The sequence below is a fragment of the Coregonus clupeaformis genome, unplaced genomic scaffold (assembly GCF_020615455.1).
Source record: "Coregonus clupeaformis isolate EN_2021a unplaced genomic scaffold, ASM2061545v1 scaf0038, whole genome shotgun sequence".
Classification (NCBI taxonomy): domain Eukaryota; kingdom Metazoa; phylum Chordata; class Actinopteri; order Salmoniformes; family Salmonidae; genus Coregonus; species Coregonus clupeaformis.
Window position 1 is genome coordinate 655,976 of NW_025533493.1, and position 24,084 is coordinate 680,059.

At 41.9% G+C, this 24,084-nt stretch overlaps 1 protein-coding gene across 1 annotated transcript in view; it reads right to left on the reverse strand.

Annotated features, from left to right (window-relative positions):
- LOC121576888 (terminal nucleotidyltransferase 4B) overlaps nucleotides 1-19,516 on the reverse strand; it is an 86,425-nt gene extending 66,909 nt beyond the window's left edge. The window contains exons 1-2 of the mRNA XM_041890437.2: nucleotides 18,640-19,516; nucleotides 1,576-1,699 (exon numbers count right to left, since the gene is read on the reverse strand). Coding sequence (XP_041746371.1) covers nucleotides 1,576-1,699; nucleotides 18,640-19,229 — 714 coding nt within the window. The 5' untranslated portion in view covers nucleotides 19,230-19,516. The remainder of the gene's footprint in view (nucleotides 1-1,575; nucleotides 1,700-18,639) is intronic.
- Nucleotides 19,517-24,084: the final 4,568 nt, after the last annotated feature.

A 24,084-nucleotide genomic window follows, 5' to 3' on the forward strand; every position in this document is an offset into this window, starting at 1 on the left:
ACCGAGGGTGATTGACCGTCATCTTGAACTTCTTCCATTTTCTAATAATTGCGCCAACAGTTGTTGCCTTCTCACCAAGCTGCTTGCCTATTGTCCTGTAGCCCATCCCAGCCTTGAACAGGTCTACAATTTTATCCCTGATGTCCTTACACAGCTCTCTGGTCTTGGCCATTGTGGAGAGGTTGGAGTCTGTTTGATTGAGTGTGTGGACAGGTGTCTTTTATACAGGTAACGAGTTCAAACAGGTCCAGTTAACACAGGTAATGAGTGGAGAACAGGAGGGCTTCTTAAAGAAAAACTAACAGGTCTGTGAGAGCCGGAATTCTTACTGGTTGGTAGGTGATCAAATACTTATGTCATGCAATAAAATGCAAATTATTACTTAAAAATCATACAATGTGATTTTCTGGATTTTTGTTTTAGATTCCGTCTCTCACAGTTGAAGTGTACCTATGATAAAAATTAGAGACCTCTACATGCTTTGTAAGTAGGAAAACCTGCAAAATCGGCAGTGTATCAAAAAATTGTTCTCCCCACTGTAGGAAATTAATATAACACAGCTTTGGATTTCACCTGTCTCAAAGCGAATGGTTTTGACCGTTTGGAACTTTCTGGAGGAGAGCTGCTCTCTTCTCCCGTTCCGACCAGTGTGGCTCGCAAAAATGATTGCGTCCTTGTTATGAAATTACACCGTTACCCTGTTCATGTAAATATTATCAAATGCACTTACTCTGAAGCAGAACTACAAAAAATATTTTGTATGGTGAACCTGACAATCGAAAAGCCCCAATCAGCAGTTAGATGTGCAATCAGCAAGATATAAGTTGTGTTCACTCCGGTAGCCTACACAGCCCTGCCGGTAAAACAAAATGTTCTACAGTGCATTTGGTAACAATGACCCAGCAAATTACATTGGGTTGTCCCTCAATTAATAAAGCCTATCATTTAATATTACAAACATCTCAATGCTGAAGGTGCCGCGAAGATGTAACCTAGCCTACGAATATAAGAACAGGGATAGGGTAGGCCTACCTCTTGTTGGCACGAGCAGCTGAGTCTCCCGCACTGTGCGCACAGTTGTCATCTAACTTGTAGATCAATGTCATACGCAGTTAACATGTTGTCATCTAACTTGTAGATCAATGTCATACGCAGTTAACATGCATAAAAGTTTGATAGGCTGAAGGAGTGGACGCATCAATTCAGCCACAACAAATTAGAGGTATTTTCGGAATAAGGCTGAAAAAAATTATATGAGTAAAAAACGTTAGTGAACCTGCGATTCGTAACGTTTGAATTGGTTTTCTTACCGATGCATGCTTAATTTGGATCGGTTTGGGCTCCCGCGGACCGATGCACTCGCATCTTAAACATTTGAACCGGGGACCGATGCGTATCGGTGAATCGTTACATCCCTAACAGCAACCATAAGCTCTAACATTATCATACTGGTATCCATGATAAAAGTAATCAATCAGAATTACCACACCATTTCAAATCCAATAAATAACTGGACAAGGAAGTCAATAGTCAAGGGGTTTACATATTTTACTACAGTGAAGGTGATTGACTTACGTCAGCAGTGGGCCAAAGGTCCTTAATGACCCGCTCTATCCTCTCCACCACCTCCTTCCTCATCCTCTCCTCCTCCGGCCGCGGAGACATGCAGGCATAGAAATCCTGGATCTCCTCATGGAGCCTACAAAGTCAGAGACACACACCATGGTTAGAACTCAGTGTTAGAACACGTATGAAATACCTAAGTAGTAATGCAGTTCGGTGTTCCCTGACAGGGCTACGAAACATTAAAAAACACAAACTACTCCCTACAACTTTTTACACGATTCAATCATTTAATTTCCTTATATCAAGTCTAGAGCTTATTGAGAAACAAGTAGGCTAGATACCCATTACATGTTATATGTTTCTGTTACATTCAACTAATCCTATAGCACTACAGTATGTAGGCTACAAGTGGCCTTCGGTCTGTGTGCTCTGAAGCCTGTGATTACAGAGCAAGGACTTACTATAAATACACTCTAGTGTGCAAGTATGCAACTATACTAAAGAGCAGCAGTGTGTATTCCCAGGAGGACATGTCATGTGTGCCAGCCCAGCCAGCTGCTTTTCAATATGTCATCCAGAGTTATAAAGTACTTTAGAATATCCCTCTCCTGCAAGGTGTAGAAGACAAGGTTATCTGCTGCATCACGCTAGGCCAGGGTTCTCCTAACTTTTCTAGAATGAGAGATATTTTTAAAAAATGATCTACTACATTAATTTTTTATTTTTCAAATAAGCATATTCTTCTGCTTTCCCTTGCAACTCTTCCCTGGGTCCTTAGTGTACAAGAGAAAGTGGTGCACTGTTTTCTGTCAATATACATGGTAAAATAATTGTTAATAAACTGTAAGGGGGGCCCTATAAAATCTGAGATTTTTCCCCCAAATTCTGTTTTATATTTTCCAAAATTATGTTCAGTTTTATTTTTCCTGGTTTGAGATATTTTGGGGTTTTTCACTTTCAAAATTACAATTGTTCATAGAGAAACAACGAAATTGGAATGTTGAGTCCATGTCAATGCTTAAATCACATCAGCACACAATTTATTTTAGGGGGGGGATTTGAGTGTAATTCCCTTTTAATTGGGCATCTGGCCCTTTAATTGCACATCTAGCGAGTGGCATGTCATTAGTAAAGATTGAAAAAAGTAATGGGCCTAGACAGCTGCCCTAGGGAATTTCTGATTCTACCTGGATTATGTTGGAGAGGCTTCCATTAAAGAACACCCTCTGTGTTCTGTTAGACAGGTAACTCTGTATCCACAATATAGCAGGTGGAGTAAAGCCACAACAAATACGTTTTTCCAGCAGCAGACTATGATCGATAATGTCAAAAGCCGCACTGAAGTCTAACAAAACAGCCCCCCCCATAATCTTTTTATCATCAATTTCTCTCAGCCAATCATCAGTAATTTGTGTAAGTGCTTGTTGAATGTCCTTCTCTATAAGCATGCTGAAAGTTTGTCGTCAATTTGTTTACTGTAAAATAGCATTGTATCTGGTCAAACACCATTTTTTCCAATAGTTTACCAAGGGTTGGTAAAAGGCTAATTGGTCGGCTATTTGAGCCAGTAAAGGGGGCTTTACTATTTTTAGGTCGCAGAATGACTTTTGCTTCCCTCCAAGCCTGGGGGCACACACATTCTAGTAGGCTTAAATTGAAAATATGGCAAATAGGAGTGGCAATATCGTCCGCTATTATCCTCAGTAATTTTCCATCCAAGTTGTCAGACCCCGGTGGCTTGTCATTGTTGATAGACAACAATAATTATTTAACCTCTTCCACACTCACTTTACGGAATTCAAAATTACAATTCTTGTCTTTCATAATTTGGTCAGATATACTTTGATGTGTAGTGTCAGCAATTGTTGCTGGCATGTCATGCCTAAGTTTGCGAATCTTGCCAATGAAAAAATAATTAAAGTCGTTGGCAATATCAGTAGGTTTTGTGATGAATGAGTCATCTGATTCAATGAATGATGGAGCCGAGTTTGCCCTTTTCCCAACATATCATTTAAGGAGCTCCAAAGCTTTTTACTATCATTCTTTATGTCATTTATCTTTGTCTCATAGTGTAGTTTATTCTTCTTTTCATTCAGTTTAGTCACATGATTTCTCAATTTGCAATACGTTCGCCAATCGGTTGTGCAGCCAGACTTATTTGCCATTCCTTTTGCCTCATCCCTCTCAACCATTCCATTTTTCAATTCCTAATCAATCCACTAGGATTTAACTGTTTTTACAGTAATTTTCTTAATGTGTGCATGCTTATTAGTAACTGGAATAAGCAATTTCATAAATGTGTGAAGTGCAGTGTCTGTTTGCTCCTCGTTACACACCATGGACCAACAAATATTATTTACATCAACAACATAGGAATGACTACCAAACGTATTGTATGACCTCTTATACACTGTATTAGGCCCAGACTTTGGAACTTCGGTTTTCCTAGATATGGCTACTATATTGTGATCACTACATCCAATGGATTTGGATACTGCTTTTAAACAAATCTCTGCAGCATTAGTAAAGATATGATCAATACATGTTGATGATTTAATTCCTGTACTGTTTGTAACTACCCAGGTAGGTTGACTGATAACCTGAACCAGGTTGCAGGCACTGGTTACAGTTTGAAGCTTTCTCTTGAGTTGGCAGGCTGATGAAAGCCAGTCAATATTTAAAATCACCCAGAAAGTATACCTCTCTATTGATATCACATACATTATCAAGCATTTCACACGTTATCCAGATATTGACTGTTAGCACTTGGTGGTCTATAGCAGCTTCCCATGGCTCACATCAACCGCATCATCCCAGATACCCTAGACCCACTTCAATTCGCATACCGCCCCAACAGATCCACAGATGACGCAATCTCAATCGCACTCCACACTGCCTTTTACCACCTGGACAAAAGGAACACCTATGTGAGAATGCTGTTCATTGACTACAGCTCAGCGTTCAACAACATAGTGCCCACAAAGCCCATCACTAAGCTAAGGACCCTGGGACTAAACACCTCCCTCTACAACTGAATCCTGGACATCCTGACGGGCCGCCCCCAGGTGGTAAGGGTAGGCAACAACACGTCTGTCACGCTGATCCCCAACACTGGGGCCCCTCAGGTGTGCGTGCTTAGTCCCCTCCTGTACTCCCTGTTCACCTATGACTGCATGGCCAAACACGACTCCAACACCAGCAGGTAGCTTAGTGGTTAAGAGCGTTGTGCCAGTCACCGAAAGGTCACTGGTTCTAATCCCCGAGCTGACTAGGTGAAAAATCTGTCGATGTGCCCTTGAGCAAGGCACTTAACCCTAATTGCTCCTGTAAGTCGCTCTGGATAAGAGCGTCTGCTAAATGACTAAAATGGAAATGGAAGTTTGCTGACGACACAACAGTGGTAGGCCTGATCACCGACAACGATGAGACAGCCTATAGGGAGGAGGTCAGAGACCTGGCAGTGTGGTGCCAGGACAACAACCTCTCCCTCAATGTGAGCAAGACGAAGGAGCTGATCGTGGACTACAGGAAAAGGCGGGCCGAACAGGCCCCCATTAACATCGACAGGGCTGTAGTGGAGCGGGTCGAGAGTTTCAAGTTCCTTGGTGTCCACATCACCAACAAACTATCATGGTCCAAACACACCAAGACAGTCGTGAAGAGGGCACGACAACACCTTTTCCCCCCCAGGAGACTGAAAAGATTTGGCATGGGTCCCCAGATCCTCAAAAGGTTCTACAGCTACACCATCGAGTCCTGACCAGTTACGTCACCGCCTGGTATGGCAACTGCTCGGCATCCGACCTTAAGGCGGTACAGAGGGTAGTGCATACAGACCAGTACATCACTGGGGCCAAGCTGCCTGCCATCCAGGACCTATATACTAGGCGGTGTCAGAGGAAAGCCCAAAAAATGGTCAAAGACTCCAGTCACCCAAGTCATAGACTGTTCTCTCTGCTACCGCAGGGCAAGCGGTACCGGAGCACCAAGTCTAAGACCAAAAGGCTCCTTAACAGCTTCTACCCCCAAGCCATAAGACTGCTGAACAATTAATCAAATGGCCACCCAGACTATTTACATTGACCCCGCCCCCCCCCTCCATTTGATTTTACACTGCTGCTACACGCTGTCTATTATCTATGTATAGTCACTTTACCCCTACCTACATGTACAAATTACCTCGACTAACCTGTACCCCCGCACATTGACTTGGTACCGGTACCCCCTGTATATAGCCTCGTTATTGTTATTTTATTGTGTTACTTTATTATTTTTTGCTCTAGTTTATTTGGTAAATATTTTCTTAACTCTTTCTTGAACTGCATTGTTGGTTAAGGGCTTGTAAGTAATAATTTCACGGTAACGTCTACACCTGTTGTATTCGGCGCATGTGACAAATAAAGTTTGAATTGATTTGATGTCACATTTGTTATTTTTGAACGCTTCATATTTGTGAGATGTCGAACACTTTCCTGCATGGAACTTTTGACAGTAGCTATGGGCTGCCTGCGCTTTCTGAGAAGACAGAATAAAATATAACCACGTATCTAAACAGGGCAAGTTATGAATTGTATCACCAACTTTGTAACTTTGACATAGTGTTTCTTTGTCATAACCCAAGGTTGCATGTCACAGTTTTGCTGAACCTGAACATAGACAAAGTTTAATTCAAGATTGAGACCTCACATCACCAAGTCAACAATAGGCTACCATTTCCTGTCTGTTTTACAAATCTGTGATTGTAATTTTCAACATAGCAAATAGCAGCATACATGTATCGTCAATTGCCCACATCAATACTTGCTGAAGTATCCTTAATAGTGAACTAGCATTCCCTCTAAAAGGAACCAAAATCACACGATGCAGCAGCAGTGCTCTCAAGCCTGCTGCCTTGCAGCTCAAGCCTGCCTCGAGGCCTGACTTTCCAACGGTCGCTGTGAGAGTCAGTCAGTTGGTTAACAGTCGAGGCCAGCCCGGAGAACATACCAAAAAGTTCAAAATAGGTTATTGTATTTATTATATTTGTAGTAGTGTATTTTGTCACAGTCGCTCATTCGTTTATGACATTGTAGCTAGCTTCAATTCTGGACTTGTCATGGTTGTCAAAGTTTCTCCGTAAACGTCAGCAAACGTTAATGTTAGCCAGCTAGCTATCTTAGCTAACTGTTAGAGCAAAGGTAGCTAGCTAAGTCAATATGTTTAGGGTCTAGCCTATGTGATATTAGGTAGTTAATTAAGCTAGCTAGTGTTTTTGTAAAACATCGGTAGTCTAGCTAAGACTAGGCAAGAAAGCACACTGTTAACATAGCTAGCTAGCTAGCTAGCTAGCTAGCTAACAGTGAGTCACAAAGGACTTGCTCGACCCCAACTGGCAAAGAGCGCTCCAAGATTCGATGATAATGGTTTATTTAGTTTCATGTGTACTATGGCAGCTAAACGCTGAATTACAGTAACACAAAAATATGGAGGACAAAGAATGCTGAGTTGCATCCAAAGAACACCATACCTACTGTGAAGCATGGGGGTGGAAACATCATGCTTTGGGGCTGTTTTTCTGCAAAGGGACCAGGACGGCTGATCCGTGTAAAGGAAAGAATGAATGGGGCCATGTATCGTGAGATTTTTAGTGAAAACCTCCTTCCATCAGCAAGGGCATTGAAGATGAAACGTGGCTGGGTCTTTCAGCATGACAATGATCCCAAACACACCGCCCGGGCAACGAAGGAGTGGCTTCGTAAGAAGAATTTCAAGGTCCTGGAGTGGCCTAGCCAGTCTCCAAATCTCAACCCCATAGAAAATCTTTGGAGGGAGTTGAAAGTCCGTGTTGCCCAGCGACAGCCCCAAAACATCACTGCTCTAGAGGAGATCTGCATGGAGGAATGGGCCAAAATACCAGCAACAGTGTGTGAAAACCTTGTGAAGACTTACAGAAAACGTTTGACCTGTGTCATTGCCAACAAAGGGTATATAACAAAGATAGAGAAACTTTTGTTATTGACCAAATACTTATTTTCCACCATAATTTGCAAATAAATTCATTAAAAATCCTACAATATGATTTTCTGGATTTTTTCCCCTCATTTTGTCTGTCATAGTTGACGTGTACCTATGATGAAAATTACAGGCCTCTCTCATCTTTTTAAGTGGGAGAACTTGCACAATTGGTGGCTGACTAAATACTTTTTTTTCCCCACTGTATATATATATATTTTTTATTTTATTTTTTGCTCCTGAACTTCTACTCTCAACCTCTCCGATCATTTTCATGATGTCCATTCGGTTTGCTTCTATATGCCATATCTTTCTAACTGTGCTCTTTCCCAAAAGCTCCCAACATACAACCTATATACTTATTATGGACACAGTATGCTTACATTATTAGCTATCTTTGTTATTATTTGTTGTTATTTGTTATTAGTCCCATCCTTCAACTCTATTCAATACCTCCCATCTATCTCTTAACACCATCCATATAGGATTTCTATTTGCCATATATATTTCAACCGTACTGTGATGTTTTACAAAAGTTCTGAACCTTTCTATTCTCATTGCTTCTACAGATTGTGAATTAAAAATAAACATTTTTGCTAAAAGTATTATTATATTATTGATTGATTGACTATGACTTTTCAGATCACCCAGTAATGCTATCTGCAAGGTTAGTTCCAGGTAAATATTGCAATCCTTTAGCCATTCCTGGACCTGTGTCCAAAAACAAGCTACAAATGGACAGAACCAAAACAAATGATCTAATGATTCTGTCTCTTCACAGCAAAATCTGCAGAGCTGGGAAGATTGTATCCCCCATATAAATAACATTATATTGGTAGCAAGAATGTTGTATAATAATGTACATTGAAAAATTCTAAGTTTTGAATCCGGCGTCGTTTTGCGTATCAGTTCATAAACACTATGCCGTGGAATCGGTACGTCAAAAATCTCTTCCCAACTATTTTGCAATCTATATGGGACATCTGTCAATCCTTTGGTTCTTAAATGAAACTGGTATACTTTTTAATTTATCACAATTTTATTTAACCAATTATGTTCTTTAATGCAAGGCCGACAGACAAGTTCCTTACTTTTTCCCCCTTCCACTTTCCTCTTCCATTTTTGTGGTAATGCTGAAATTATTTGGTTGTAATTTTGGGTAGAGCAGACATTTCCATATGTTTTTGTTAGCTGCATGTGTGACATAACTCCACTAGTCCTACCTATGATATCATTTACGAAGATTATAACTTTTTTAAACATTTTTTTGAAAAAAAATATGTTTTTTTAAATCAATTAGTATATTTGAGTTTAACCACAATATTTGTTGCATTATTTGTTCTGTCGTTTCTGGACGATTAAATTGAAATTGCAACCAACTTTCTATGGCTTGTTTTAGAAATAGTGATATTTGGGAGATGATTTCCTTTTCAAATAACTGAAAGTGAGAGGTTGTAATCTGAATAAAGGGAAAAAGGCCATTCTTGAACATGGGGTGAGACAATCTTACTAATTTGCTAGAGAACCAGTTCGGATTCAAGTATACATTTTGTATGACTGAAGCTTTTAGTGATAGGTCTAATGCATTAATATTTAATAATTTCTGTCCTCCGAATTCATATTCATTATATAAATAGGCCCATTCAATTTTGTCTGGCTTGCCATTCCAAATAAAATTGAATATTTTTTATCTCATATAATTTAAAAAAAACTGTTCGCTAGGCGTAGGCAAGACCATAAGCAAATAGGTAAACTGGGATAATACTAACGAGTTAATCAGGGTGATTTTTCCACAAATTGACACCTTTCCATGGTAGCAAGATCTTATCTATTTTTCATAACTTTCTATTAAAATTTATTGGAGATAATTTATTTCATTTGGGATATGTATTCCGAGTATATCCACATCACCATCAGACTATTTTATTTGTAAACTATATGGTTATGTAAAAATTGTATTTTTTAGTGATCCAATACGTAATATAGTACATTTATCATAATTTGGTTGTAATCCAGAGAGGTTATAAAATGTATCTAGATCCTCTATGAGGCTGTGGAGGGATTCTAGTTGTGGATTTAAAAGAAAACATGAATCATCAGCGTACAATGACACCTTTGTTTTTAAGCCCTGGATTTCTAATCCCTTGATATTATTGTTGGACATGATTTTAATGGCTAACATTTCGATGGCCATAATAAATAGACATGCCGATAGTGGACAACCTTGTTTCACTCCTCTTGACAGTTTAAAACTTTCTGAGAAATAGCCATTATTTACTATTTTAAACCTAGGTTTACTTACATGATTTTAACCCATTTTATAAGAGATTCTCCAAAATTGAAATGCTCCAGGCATTAATACATAAACCCCAGTCGTACTTTATCAAATGCCTTTTCAAAGTCTGCTATGAATAGTCGACCTGGTTTTCCAGATTTTCATAGTGTTCTATTGTTTCCAGTACTTGCCTTAGATTATCTCCAATGTGTCGTCCATGTAAAAAACCTGTCTGATTAGAATTAATAATGTCCGACAATACCTTTTTAATTCTATGCGCTATGGATAATAACATGCTACTGTACATACATAGTGCCTGTTGAGGGATGACACCCACACAAAGTCAATTTCATCTATTTAAATAAAAGTTTTAAAATGAGAAACTTTTTTTTTTAAAGACATGAAATTGTTGTTCGTAGTTCAGTTGATAGCTGCAATATTACTACCTACATTTAATATAAATATTTTTTTAGTGGTGGTGGGGAGTGGGGAGGGCGGGGGTAGAATCGAGTGGATTTTGGCCATTACTGGGCTGATTCTGGTCCTAAAATGGCAGCTTTGGCTCAGTTCAGGCTGCCAGACCCGGACCAGCAGTTTTAGATCTGGCATGCCAGAATCAGGCCAGATGTGTGCCAGACGTTTGTGCTACCTGGGTATGGAGTTGGTCCCCCCTTTGCTGCTATAACAGCCTCCACTCTTCTGAGAAAGGCTTTCCACTAGATGTTGGAACATTGCTGCAGGGACTTGCTTCCATTCCGCCACAAGAGTATTAGTGAGGTCGGGGGCACTGATGTTGGGCGATTAGGCCTGGCTCGCAGTCGGCATTCCAATTCATCCCAAAGGTGTTCGATGGGGTTGAGGTCAGGGCTCTGTGCAGGCTAGTCAAGTTGTTCCACACCGATCTCGACAAACCATTTCTGTATGGACCTCGCTTTGTGAACGAACGGGGCAATTGTCATGCTGAAACAGGAAAGGGCTTCCCCAAACTGTTTCCATTTAGTTGGAATCACAGTATCGTCTAGAATGTCATTGTATGCTGTAGCGCTAAGATTTCCCATCACTGGAAATAAGGGGCCTAGTCCAAACCATGAAAAACAGCCCCAGACCATTATTTCTCCTCCACCAATCTTTACAGTTGGCACTATGCATTGGAGCAGGTAGCTTTCTCCTGGCATCCGCCAAACCCAGATTTGTCCATCGGACTGCCAGATGGTGAAGCGTGATTCATCACTCCAGAGAAGGCTTTTCCACTGCTCCAGAGTCCAATGGCGGCGAGCTTTACACCACTCCAGCTGACGCTTAGCATTGCGCATAGCTTAGGCTCGTGTGCGGCTGCTTGGCCATGGAAACCCATTTCATGAAGCTCCCGACACACAGTTATTGTGCTGACGTTGCTTTCCGAGGCAGTTTGGAACTTGGTAGTGAGTGTTGCAACCGAAGACAGACAATTTGTGAGCTTGTGTGGCCTACCACTTCGCGACTGAGCCAATGTTGCTCCTAGACGTTTCCACTCCACAACAACAGCACTTACAGTGGGGAGAACAAGTATTTGATACACTGCCGATTTTGCAGGTTTTCCTACTTACAAAGCATGTAGAGGTCTGTAATTTTTATCATAGGTACACTTCAACTGTGAGAGACGGAATCTAAAACAAAAATCCAGAAAATCACATTGTATGATTTTTAAGTAATTCATTTGCATTTTATTGCATGACATGAGTATTTGATACATCAGAAAAGCAGAACTTACAGAAACCTGTTTGCAATTACAGAGATCATACGTTTCCTGTAGGTCTTGACCAGGTTTGCACACACTGCAGCAGGGATTTTGGCCCACTCCTCCATACAGACCTTCTCCAGATCCTTCAGGTTTCGGGGCTGTCGCTGGGCAATACGGACTTTCAGCTCCCTCCAAAGATTTTCTATTGGGTTCAGGTCTGGAGACTGGCTAGGCCACTCCAGGACCTTGATATGCTTCTTACGGAGCCACTCCTTAGTTGCCCTGGCTGTGTGTTTCGGGTCGTTGTCATGCTGGAAGACCCAGCCACGACCCATCTTCAATGCTCTTACTGAGGGAAGGAGGTAGTTGGCCAAGATCTCGCGATACATGGCCCCATCCATCCTCCCCTCAATACGGTGCAGTCGTCCTGTCCCCTTTGCAGAAAAGCATCCCCAAAGAATGATGTTTCCACCTCCATGCTTCACGGTTGGGATGGTGTTGTTGGGTTTGTACTCATCCTTCTTCTTCCTCCAAACACGGCGAGTGGAGTTTAGACCAAAAAGCTATATTTTTGTCTCATCAGACCACATGATCTTCTCCCATTCCTCATCTGGATCATCTAGATGGTCATTGGCAAACTTCAGACGGGCCTAGACATGCGCTGGCTTGAGCAGGGGGACCTTGCGTGCGCTGCAGGATTTTAATCCATGACGGCGTAGTGTGTTACTAATGGTTTTCTTTGAGACTGTGGTCCCAGCTCTCTTCAGGTCATTGACCAGGTCCTGCCGTGTAGTTCTGGGCTGATCCCTCACCTTCCTCATGATCATTGATGCCCCACAAGGTGAGATCTTGCATGGAGCCCCAGACCGAGGGTGATTGACCATCATCTTGAACTTCTTCCATTTTCTAATAATTGCGCCAACAGTTGTTGCCTTCTCACCAAGCTGCTTGCCTATTGTCCTGTAGCCCATCCCAGCCTTGTGCAGGTCTACAATTTTATCCCTGATGTCCTTACACAGCTCTCTGGTCTTGGCCATTGTGGAGAGGTTGGAGTCTGTTTGATTGAGTGTGTGGACAGGTGTCTTTTATACAGGTAACGAGTTCAAACAGGTGCAGTTAATACAGGTAATGAGTGGAGAACAGGAGGGCTTCTTAAAGAAAAACTAACAGGTCTGTGAGAGCCGGAATTCTTACTGGTTGGTAGGTGATCAAATACTTATGTCATGCAATAAAAAGCAAATGAATTACTTAAAAATCATACAATGTGATTTTCTGGATTTTTGTTTTAGATTCCGTCTCTCACAGTTGAAGTGTACCTATGATAAAAACTACAGACCTCTACATGCTTTGTAAGTAGGAAAACCTGCAAAATCTGCAGTGTATCAAATATTTGTTCTCCCCACTGTATAGTTGACGGGGCAGCTCTAGCAGGGCAGAAATTTGACTAACTGACTTGTTGGAAAGGTGGCATCCTATAACGGTGCCACGTTGAAAGTCCCTGAGCTCTTCAGTCAGGCCATTCTACTGCCAATGTTTGTCAATGGAGATTGCATGGCTGTGTGCTCGATTTTACACCGTCAGCAATGGGTGTGGCTGAAATAGCAGAATCCACAAATATGAAGGTGTGTCCACATACTATTGTATATAAATTGTACTTCTGCCAGGTAAGCCTACTTTGTTAACATTTAATTGAGAAGGTTTTGGGGAAAGTGTTTCAGTCAACCGACAAGACTGTTATCACAACTAGCTACACACAGAGTGATAGACAATCGTGCGCACCAAAGACAGACAGGCAATATTGCTGGAAATTACTTGGCAGATATTGCGTTAGGTTTGGCCAATAGAGCTCACAAGTTTTTAGTCCTAAAACCCGGATATGAGTTACCTCTGGTTCGTTCAGCCATTCTTACAGGAAATGAATAGGGTTTTGGAATAAACGTCGAAAATAAGGTCTGAGGTTAACACAGGCTTAGGAGGATTTATACGTTTTCTTCTATGATATAATATCAGTCAGTTAACATGACCTTTGTGAATTATGAAGCCTTTTTGCGTTGTGCTTTTAATTATTACAAATGCTTAAAAATTCACAAAAAGTCACGTTAGCTGATGAAAGGTATCTCATAGAACAAAACCTATAAGATCTAAGCCTGTGTTTCCCACAGAACTTATTTTCGGCGTTTATCCAAAAACGCCATTCCTTTTCTCCAACGAACCATGGCGGAGTTACTGCCTACAAAATGACGCCATTACTATCTCTCTCTATAGTGGCTAACCTGGGGTGGAATAACAGGGCTCGACATTAACGCTTGTCCAGAACAAGTAAAAAAAAAAAACATTGGACAAGCTAATTGTAGATGTATGTTTTCCAAATGGACAAGTTTTAAAAAATGACACAAAAATGACAATTTCAAACAATTAGGCTACTCCGATCATAATTGGACCAAAGTATCCTCCAGATGCGATGTTTTTCTCACTGTCCTCCCAATCTCTGCAGAGCGCATCAGAGTATAACTATTGTAGGCCTGCATTGACAGGCACGAGCGGTCTTTCAATCATGCAGTCGCGAGATGCGTTTGAGATCAAAGTGAGCCGCATTTGCACATTTGTTGATACTTGCTAGTGAGTTATTTGCCCATTTATTGAGAGTTGGCACGTTAAAAAAAATCATTTAGCTGTTTGACAACCAATTTCTCCTGAATTTTGCTTAAGAATGGAAGGTTGGAGATTGGCCGAAAATTGCTAACAGCTGAAGAATCTAGATTACTTTTCTTCAGAAGGGGTTTCACCATAGCAGTTTTTAGTGCAGTGGGGAAAGTGGCTGAGAACAGTTAGTGATTAACAATAGCTTAGGTGGTGGGGATAGCCTCGGCAAGGCAGGTAGAAGGCTTAAGTTATCACTTTCCTGAGCATGTCTGTGTCAACCAGGGGAAATAAATCCATAGTGCCTTTGCGTGGTACCCTAGAGCACATATCAAACTTCTCATCAGGTCTTGCTTGACTGATACCCAGTCTAAATGTTAGTTATCTCTGAAATATGCCGCAAACTCATCACATTTAGATGTGGAGGAAAGTTCACATAGGTTTGCGGGGGTAAGATTTATCAAGCCATCAATGGTCGAGAAGAGCACTCAAATTATTCTGATTAATAGTGATCAAGTTGGGAAAATGAGCCTGTCTGGAATTGCCTTGTTCTATATGCCAAGCTGCTCTCTCAGAATATCATAATGGACCTGCAAGTTTGACTTTCTCTACTACGCAATTTCTCTTTAATTGATTCGTTTCCTCACTCATCCAAGGGGCTCTCTGTTTGGATGTGGCCTTTTTCAACTTTACTGGAGCTATGGCATCAATGGTTGCCCTTAATTTGCTATTAATGTTATTAACTAGATCATCACAAGAGGAAGGCAGAATAGGTGGTGGAGTATTGTTCATACACTCAAAATCTGTAGCAACCTCAGAGGTAAGATAGCGTTTCTTAATAATGCGTTCAGTTTTACCCTGTGCTATGGGCAACAAGGTAGTAAAAAATACACAGTGGTTATCAGATAAAGCAACATCAACAATAGAGGATATGTCAATAGAAAGCCCCTTGGTAATAACCAGGTCCAGAGTATGGCCGTGGTTATGGGTGGGCCTAGTAGCATGTTGGATAAAGTCCATAGAGCTCAAAAGATTCATAAATTCAATGGCTTTGGAGTCAGTCTCTTTGTCAACATGAATATTAAATGCGCCCATCACAATGATCTTTTTTATCATAGTTCTCAAGGACAATAGACAATAGTTCAGATAAATCAGTAAAGAAAGTGGGGCAGTGCTTTGGTGGCCTATACAGGGTTATGGCCATCACTGGTGGCTGACATTTAAAGAGTATAGCATGATGGGGGGGGGGGTAACCAATGGAATAACAACCAAATTATTAACATTTAAACCATGTTTTCTGACAGTCTCCAATCTATCAGAATGGTAGGAGATGACAGTTTGTATAAACTCACTAGAAGGCGGAGTTAAAGGAACATAAATTAGGTCACTCACAATAACAAAAATAAAATAAAATAAATAAAATAACCATAGTGCAATTTCTACAGGAGTTGATATGCTTTCCAAGTCCTCTGTTGCTTATTCTGATAGGGAGAACTGGAGCACTAGCAGACCCTGTCCGTCAGTCTCAAAACAGTTTGTGATGTTGCTGGAAATAATCATGGAACCCCTGCGGTTAGGGTGAATCCTGTCTCTTTTAAGAAGTGCTTGTTGCGGGGCCTGGGGCCTCCCGAGTGGTGCAGCGGTCTAAGGCACGCCATGAGGCAGCGCACAATTGGAACAGCGTCGTCCAGGTTAGGGGAGGGTTTGGCCGGCTGGGATGTCCTTGTCACATCGCGCTCTAGCGACTCCTTGTGGCGGCTGGGCGCATGCACGCTGACTTTGGTCGCCAGCTGAACAGTGTTTCCTCAGACACATTGGTGCAGCTGGCTTCCGGGTTAAGCTAGCATTGTGTCAAGAAGCAGTGCGGCTTGGCGCTCGTGTTTCGGAGGATGCATGGCTCTCGACCGTCGCCTCTCCCGAGTCCGTACGGGAGTTGCAGCAATGGGACAAGACTAACTACCAATTGGATATCACGAAATTGGGGATAAAAAGGGGTAAAAAGTACCCCCGCAAAAAAACTAATATATACAACCATTGCTTGTTGCTCCCACAGAAAATCAAAATTGTCACAAAAATAAACATTCCTGTCGTTACAAAGTTTCTTCAGGTACAAGGCAAAGAGTCGGCTGAAAAGTTCCGAACCCCTTCGGCAGCACGGGAGGGGGCAAGAGATAATTATTCTGCTGAACTGCGGTGGCTGTGGGGGATGGTACCACTAGGCAGCCACCGGTTGTTGGTATACACCCAGGATCCGTGCTGACTCCTGGGGCTGGTAGGTCTGTCTCAAGAGGGGCAACGCTGTTTGATAGCTGGATCGGATCTTCTCAGATAGATGAAAGTGTGGCCAGCCTGCCTCCCCAATCTTCTACGCCTTGCGAGTGTCCAGTCTCCCATGGGCCACGGAGTTGAGCTTAACATCCGTCAGTTGGATTGGGACAGATCAACGCCGCCTGACTCAGCGACAGCTTTGCAACAGGAGGCATTTAAAACTGAGATTCGATTTTCCTGGGTTACAGAAAGGTCAGTGTACTTAGAAAGCAGGTTATCCTTTTTTCGCAGCCGAGCTAACAGCCAGAGTATCTCTTCTCCTAAGCTGCTTGATGGTGGTGCATTTAGGGCAAGCACTCAAAATTGGCTAGGATTCTCCTCTATTCAATACTGGCCATGTAATTCTGACAAAGTAAAAAAAATATTATTAGAATAGCTTAACTGACCAACTCAGTGGCCTTGTGGTTAGAGTGTCCACCCTGAGATTGGAAGGTTGTGAGTTCAATCCCTGGCTGAGTCAGACTGTAAAAAATGTGTTGGAGGTAAGGCCCTGCGATAGACTAGCGTCCTGTCCAGGAGGGGTACTTGTACATCAAGCTGCCTCGCGCAACAGAAACAGAATATAGGCTCCTGCCCTATGAGCTGTTCCGACTTGCACAAGCCAAGGCTCGTGCAAGGCTACTTACTTTACTAATTAACAAGTCACTCCTATGCTGTCAAGATCTCCCCTGAACACTGAATACTTTAACCTTACAAATACATAAACATCTTAGTTTGCTACCTCGACCACGTTAGCCATTTGATCCCTGGTTCATTGAATGAGGGAATTATTTTAGAAAAACATAAAAAGTATTTGGTTGAAACTGTAATGTTGCAGGGTGGCCAATAATCTGGCACTCAACAGCACCTTGATAAACTGACTGGTGTGTTTGAGCAGGGTTGGATAGTAGCTCTCCAGATGGAGGTTTGACAGACCACATGGTTTTGAATCAGTAGACTATCAGTGTAGTATTTTAATTTGAGGGGGTTTAAGTGCCTTGCTCAAGATATAATACATGGCATCCGAGACCAGCAGCCTTCCATTTTTAATACCAATGATAATAATTAAGGTTATTTTGTACAGTGGTTACCTGCATCATACAAACACCATTTTTCAGCTTTTGGACAAGTAAAGAATCAGTCCTACTTGCCCGAAGGACAAGTGGATAAAAAAGTGAATGTCAAGCCCTGGATAATGTCAATGTTGCATTGATTAGATAGTAGCTGGGAGCTTGCGGTGTCTGATACTTCTGAGATTTGTTTATGACAGTTTGCAGTGGAACAGAATTGTTTGGTAAGCTACTCATAGGTGTGCTGCGAGCTACTGGTACTGCTACTGCTGGAGAACCCTGCGCTAGACTATTAACACAGCAGCGGAGGAGATAAGATTCAAATTAAATGGTTGGTTTAATTTCTTCTGCATGTACAGGTCTTAGAGCAGTGGTGGGGTTAACTGAATAGCTCATAGTATGGGCCCATGGCCCTTGTAATAGTTTTGGGTGTAGGACCTGTTTCTGATTCTGAAACTACATTGGATAGCTATGAAATATTCATAATCCATGGAGCCCACACTATTAAAAATGATAAATGGAAAATTGAGGAATGCTCGCTTCTCACTGACTAACACGGGTACCACAAACTTCTCAGTATGTCAAGTAGGAAGGAGTTTGTAGAGTCTGAACCATATGAGTCATTGGAATGTAGCAGAGCTAAACTTGCCTTGTGTGGCACCAGTTCAGATCTACCTGGTTATGTTGAGGAAGGAAACTAAACAGAGGATAATAATACAGTGGTCTACTCCGATGTGGACCCTTACTCTTTCAACTCACATGATCCCAAATGTGTGTTTGCATGAGCCTTATAATAAGACTTCACATATTCTAACCAACTGCTGCTGAACAGTACATATGATGTTCAGGGAAAGTAATCTTTATCACTGATGAGCTAGAAAAGACAGGCAATGTGGGATCATTCTGTGTGAGAAATCACCTCATGTAGATCAACTTATCAGGTGGCTATAACTTCTTGGCAACACACACCAAAGTCTCTCCCTGTGCTCTGTAATACATTGACATCCAGCCAGTTCAAACATGACACGTGTGTGTAGAGCAGTTCTGCTGCCCCAGGCATCCTTCCTTACCCCAAAATCCCTGCAGAGTAGTTCCTGGTTTTCCAAGGCGTGCCTGTGTAACCAACTCCACGGCACCCAGCGTCGTCCACTGCTGAGTTACTGCCAATACTCAAACTGCGGTTAAATCCGAAAGTGCTCGCTCGGTTGTCTCTCCTCCGTCTCTTCCCAAGTCCACATTCGCTCTCTCTTTCTCTCCAGCTACCGAATGCAGTGCCACCCACAACCCAAGGTCCACTACTACCCCTCCCCGCAGGATGCTGGTTGATATTTGCTTCCAATAAGTCGGATTGCTGTTCTATTTCATTACCGCCTTTTGGATTGATCGTCCCTTGCATCCTCACCTCACTGCTGCTCGTACCAGCGTCGGGGACTCCGTTCTGAATCACGTTTCCGTTCACGTTTCCCGTGCCACAGTTCACCGATACAGTTGTACTAGGGCTAGTCTTGGTGGTGGGCGTGTTCCACACAGCAGAGCCGTGGTTGTTATGATTACTCAAACTCAAATTGCCCAGACCTTGTGTCGTTAACCAAATATTCATCCACGCGCTGTTGGCAGGGCCGAGCTGTTCTGGCTGGAACCAGGCGATTCTTGGATCCATGGAGTGGAGCACACGGGCGACGCACCCGTGCACGACACGCTCGCTGCTAGCTAGGTGTGCGTGAGCTAGCTAACGATGCAGGAGAATTGACAACTTCTGCGCACACTATATGCAAATCCAATAATGTAGATGTAAACAACAGTATTGTATTAACGACACTAACTTAAGTTGTGAAAATACACTATCTAGACGTCGAATACTTACTAAGAACAAAACGTGACAAGCTGTGTGCAATTTTCTCCAGCGACTCCGTCAATGGCGGAGCTGATAACATTGCGCAAACTCCACTCTCGGACAGTAGACTGGAGTTGGGCGGAGAGGGGTGTTTCCGAAGTCACGGAGCTTGACAAATTACAACATCACTCTAGCTGCTGGGAAACAATACATCTGCTTAAAATATGAACAAAATAGACTTACATTTATTTTTGTATCTATTACATTTGACGTTATTGAATATTTCCACGACTATTTATTGTTATCTGTTTTGGCTGTGCCAATAATGGTAATAACCACTTAATTTCTTCCACTTGGTACTTGGGGTAGTTGCCCAGGGCAGGCATTTATTTCAAGTACAGAGGAAAGTCGGGGAGGGGAGTATGCAGGAAGGGACAGAAGAGAGGAGGCTATGTTTTACAAGATTAAGGGTGGGACACAGCCAGTTGAATAATACCTTAAATGTGATAAGGAAGCATCCAACAGAAAAGTGTGATTATTGCCAGGAAACAGAGACCGTGGAGCATGTATTGCTACAATGTGGGCAGTATCAGAGGGAAAGAGAGAGGATGAGATCTAGTATGAGGGATAAGGGGATACAGGAAATTAGTTTAAAGAGTATATTGAGTAGAACGTCATTAGATATAGTCTCAAATATTTTGTTATATTTTTTAAGAGCAACGGGGCTGGCAGGTAGGATTTAGTTCCTCCCTGTCTCTGGCCCACATCCCAGTACAGTAGGTGGCGGTAAGGCACCATAACGTTGGATGCCAACCGCCGATAAACCCCACCGAAGAAGAAGAAGGGTAGTTGCCCAGCCTTAAAATCCTATTCGGACGGGATTCGTTTTACCGGAGGTTGGATAACGTAATTATCTGCACGAGCACAAAACACCACATCTGTAATTTTAGTGCCGTCCGAATCTGCCATGGCAGGAGAGTAACAATTCCAGCCAGAATAACCTACAGTTTTTTGGCAAATTCCAGTCCTCTGATAATACAAGTCCCGGGCGAATCGACATCCCCGAGAAATGTCTGAGTTTGACAGGTGTTGCTCGCTGTTTGAGCAAGAAAATAATAACTGATTCGATAAATTGAACGAAGTGCTGCACATAGTCTATATATGAAGGGCCTATATGTATCAACTTTCACAGTGAATGCTTTTGTACGTTTTGTGCTAATGAATTGAACATCGCCAAATGCATCATAAAAAATATTGAGCCTATTTAATGCAACCCTTGCTGTTAATAGATCGCAAAGCAGCATACAACTGAGCTAAACGTTTGGAAATGACAAGTTCACTTTCTCATCCATAGCCTAAAAATGCATATAATGTTTAAGTGCGCTATTTGGCTCACATCTGAAGGCTGGGGGGCATTTAGGACGTCTTCAACTGCATATCGCCAAAATATCCATGATTATGGTCACACTTATTCAATTCAAATATTATGGCGACACTACCAAATATGGCTTGGTATGGTTTAGAAACTTGGAAACCAAGCTCGAGTTATCAGCGTTGCCTGTTATCGCCTGGACTTCTTGAAACCTCCGGGCTTCCGTCAGAACTGTCAATTTATTGAAAAAAAAGAGAACGAATTAGAGGGGGCAGTTTGGAAAAAAACTAGTCCCGTCCGAATCGTCCTCTGGAATAACGAACATTCTGGGGTTATAATTATATAACCAAAATTCTTTAGTAATACTAGTCCCGAGCGATAGGGCTTTAGACACAGATCTAGGATCAGATTACCTCCAAAAATCCTAACCTTAACCGTGAGGTAGTAACATGCAAAAATGATCTTATTGTGGTAACTTCCTCTCCAATCTGAGAGCTGCAGAGAGTTGAATCTTCGATCGATTGGTCGAGTCTGAGTTTATACACACGGCGTGGAAACGAGCTCTTGTTGGGTCCGTCCCACTATGATATCAAAGAAAATGTGAAAGGAGGCATAGTGATTAAGGCCAAAAGGTTGATCTGTAGGAAAGAGGAAGACATTTAAGTTTATCAGTGCTACTGAGGTTTGAGAAGGGTTTGCCTGAAAAAGTACAGTTAAGATTTCTTAGTTTCAATATCCGAGAATTTCTCCCATCCCGGTATTTTAAATGCCAAAGAATGGGACATTCCCAACCATCCCAAACTCTTCAAACTTTATCTCTATCATGCTGAGACAATCCATCTTTAGGATTATTCAGCATTTTAAAAAATTATGTAGACATTAACATCTGTTACCCCTAATAACTCTGTTGCCTTATCCACAATATTCTTCAACCTGTCATTTCTGCTGTCCACAATCTGAGTCGTGTTGATAATCTTCCCAATGAAAGATATGAAGTTCATTTTATTTACTATCAAAGTGCCCTTTGACACAGCACATTTATGGGAGCAAGAATTCTGAACAGGCCTCAAAACCATGTCAGGACTAGTAAAAGCACAAGTTCTGACAGTAGGTCCACTTACTACGGGAGCAGCCATGGTAGCTCCATCAGTCCGCCTAGTAGTTCCACCAATCTGTTTTACAGCCTCTGCATATGAGACATCATGATTGATTCTTAATCTCTGGGCCTCTCTCTGCACATGGCATCCACCAAATGCTGCACTGTGGCCCGCACCCCACAATTACTACCTTCACATTGTTCCCATAGTCACCATAATCATGTTCCCTTCCACACATTTTATTTCCTTTACACTGAAGCCTCATTGACATTAACCAAACATTGCGCCGGATGTCATTCATTTGAATGGGTACCGTCCACAACGGAGTGGCATTGCAACGCCCCTTGCGGTTCAAGGCTCCATTGCAAGACGGACGCCGCATACTTGGAATTTTTCCAAACTGCGTCTTCTCAGAGAGGAAGAGGAAGAGAGAGGCCCAACTCTGCGGAAAATCTGCCTCCCTCCAGCAGGTGGCGTTTTTTTTTTTTTTTTTCAACAACCAAGCAAGGAGTTTTTGTATGGAGGTCAATGGGTCAAATTTGGTCAACATAATAATGAATGGCTTATTTTCTACGTGAGGTTTGTTTGATCGAATTTTTGTTTCGTAATGCTTAAGTTGTTACGAGTGTACTGATATAAGTAGGACATGTGACACTCCCGGCAACTTTGAGAAAAAACACTGAGTTGTCTCGAGATGGCTATGCATATTCATTACATGAGGCTAGTAGCATAACATCCCTCTCCATTGAATACAGGCGGTTGACATCAACAACCCTCATCGAATATATATATATATATATATATATATATATATATATATATATATAAAATATTACAATAATGAGATTTATACAACGGGTGGGGCTAATCCTGAATACTGATTGGTTAAAACCGCATTCCAGTCGGTGTCTTTTCCACAAATTGCCACCAGCTAAATCTATGACCTTAAAAAAAGGCCTATTTACTCTGTTCTATCTGACTGCACAATCCACTGTCTCATCAGCCCAGCCAGGCAATTTATAAACGTGATGTCCACTATAAAAGGTAAATGTATAAGAAATAGAGGAATAGCTGACATATTGTTGTATATACAAAAATGGTACAATGAAAAAAGGTAAAATGAAGTGCAGCTAGTTTGCAGTCTTTCCAGCTTCAGTTTGAAGTGATTGTGTTACTGTAGCTGTGTTGTTGGCTGGCTCCTCTGAACAACAGTGTCCTGACGAGTGCACATTTTCTATGCCAGGCGAAATCGCGCCTCATTGGCTCATTGTTATGGATGTATCCAAATAAATGTCACTAGAAAACAGCTTAAACTAATGCAAATGCCGCTACTTTGCTGTTATTCTGGCTGCACTTTTTGACGTGACTGTAAATTAGCCGTAGTTGGCTAGCTAGCAAGCAAGGGATAATAACGTTGCCAGCCAGTATGGCAATGGAACATTTAGAACGAACGACTGGGTCGTGTCCATAGATGCAGAACAAAAAGACTGAACGACTGGGTCGCCTCTCTAGCAACCCTAGATTTGTGTCGGGACTATATCTTGTGGAAGGATGAAATAGTATGTATAAATTAATAAAAATAACGTTTTAAATTAAAATATTTCAATCATTATTTGAATATGTTAGTAACCCATTGTATAAAAGTGATAATGCCCTCGAAGCCGGTGTTTGGAGGATATATTCGCACGGTTTGCCCGCCCGAGACGAACAACACCCATCACTTAAGTATCCACCAATCCAAAGAAATGATAGGTGAGAGTTAGACAGCACACGCGCAATTCACAGAGTAGGCATTCCCTAACGGAAATTAGCAAATATATGCTAGAACGCGCCAATAGGATCTCGCCATCTCGTGCTTGGCTCTGCCCACCTCCTTGCTTGTTCTGCCCACTATGACTCATTTCTTCCCATTTGAAACGACAGGCTGTGGTCTATCTTGGTTTAGTTATAAAGATCTTTGGGAAAGTAGTGGGTGTGTGGAAAGGAGTGGGTGTGTCGAAAGTAAAGTAGTGGGTGCGCTCTGCTATATTGCTCAAACTCCCGTAACAGTCCCGTTATTTTATCTTTGAACCGCTCATGTCTGCCACATGTTGGGTCGCGCACACATTTTTCAGACAGGGGAAGTGAGCTGCATCACCACCGGCAAGTTGCGTCTCCCACAATGACAGCTTCAACTTGAAAGAACGTATGCTGTCATAATACTGCGTGACAA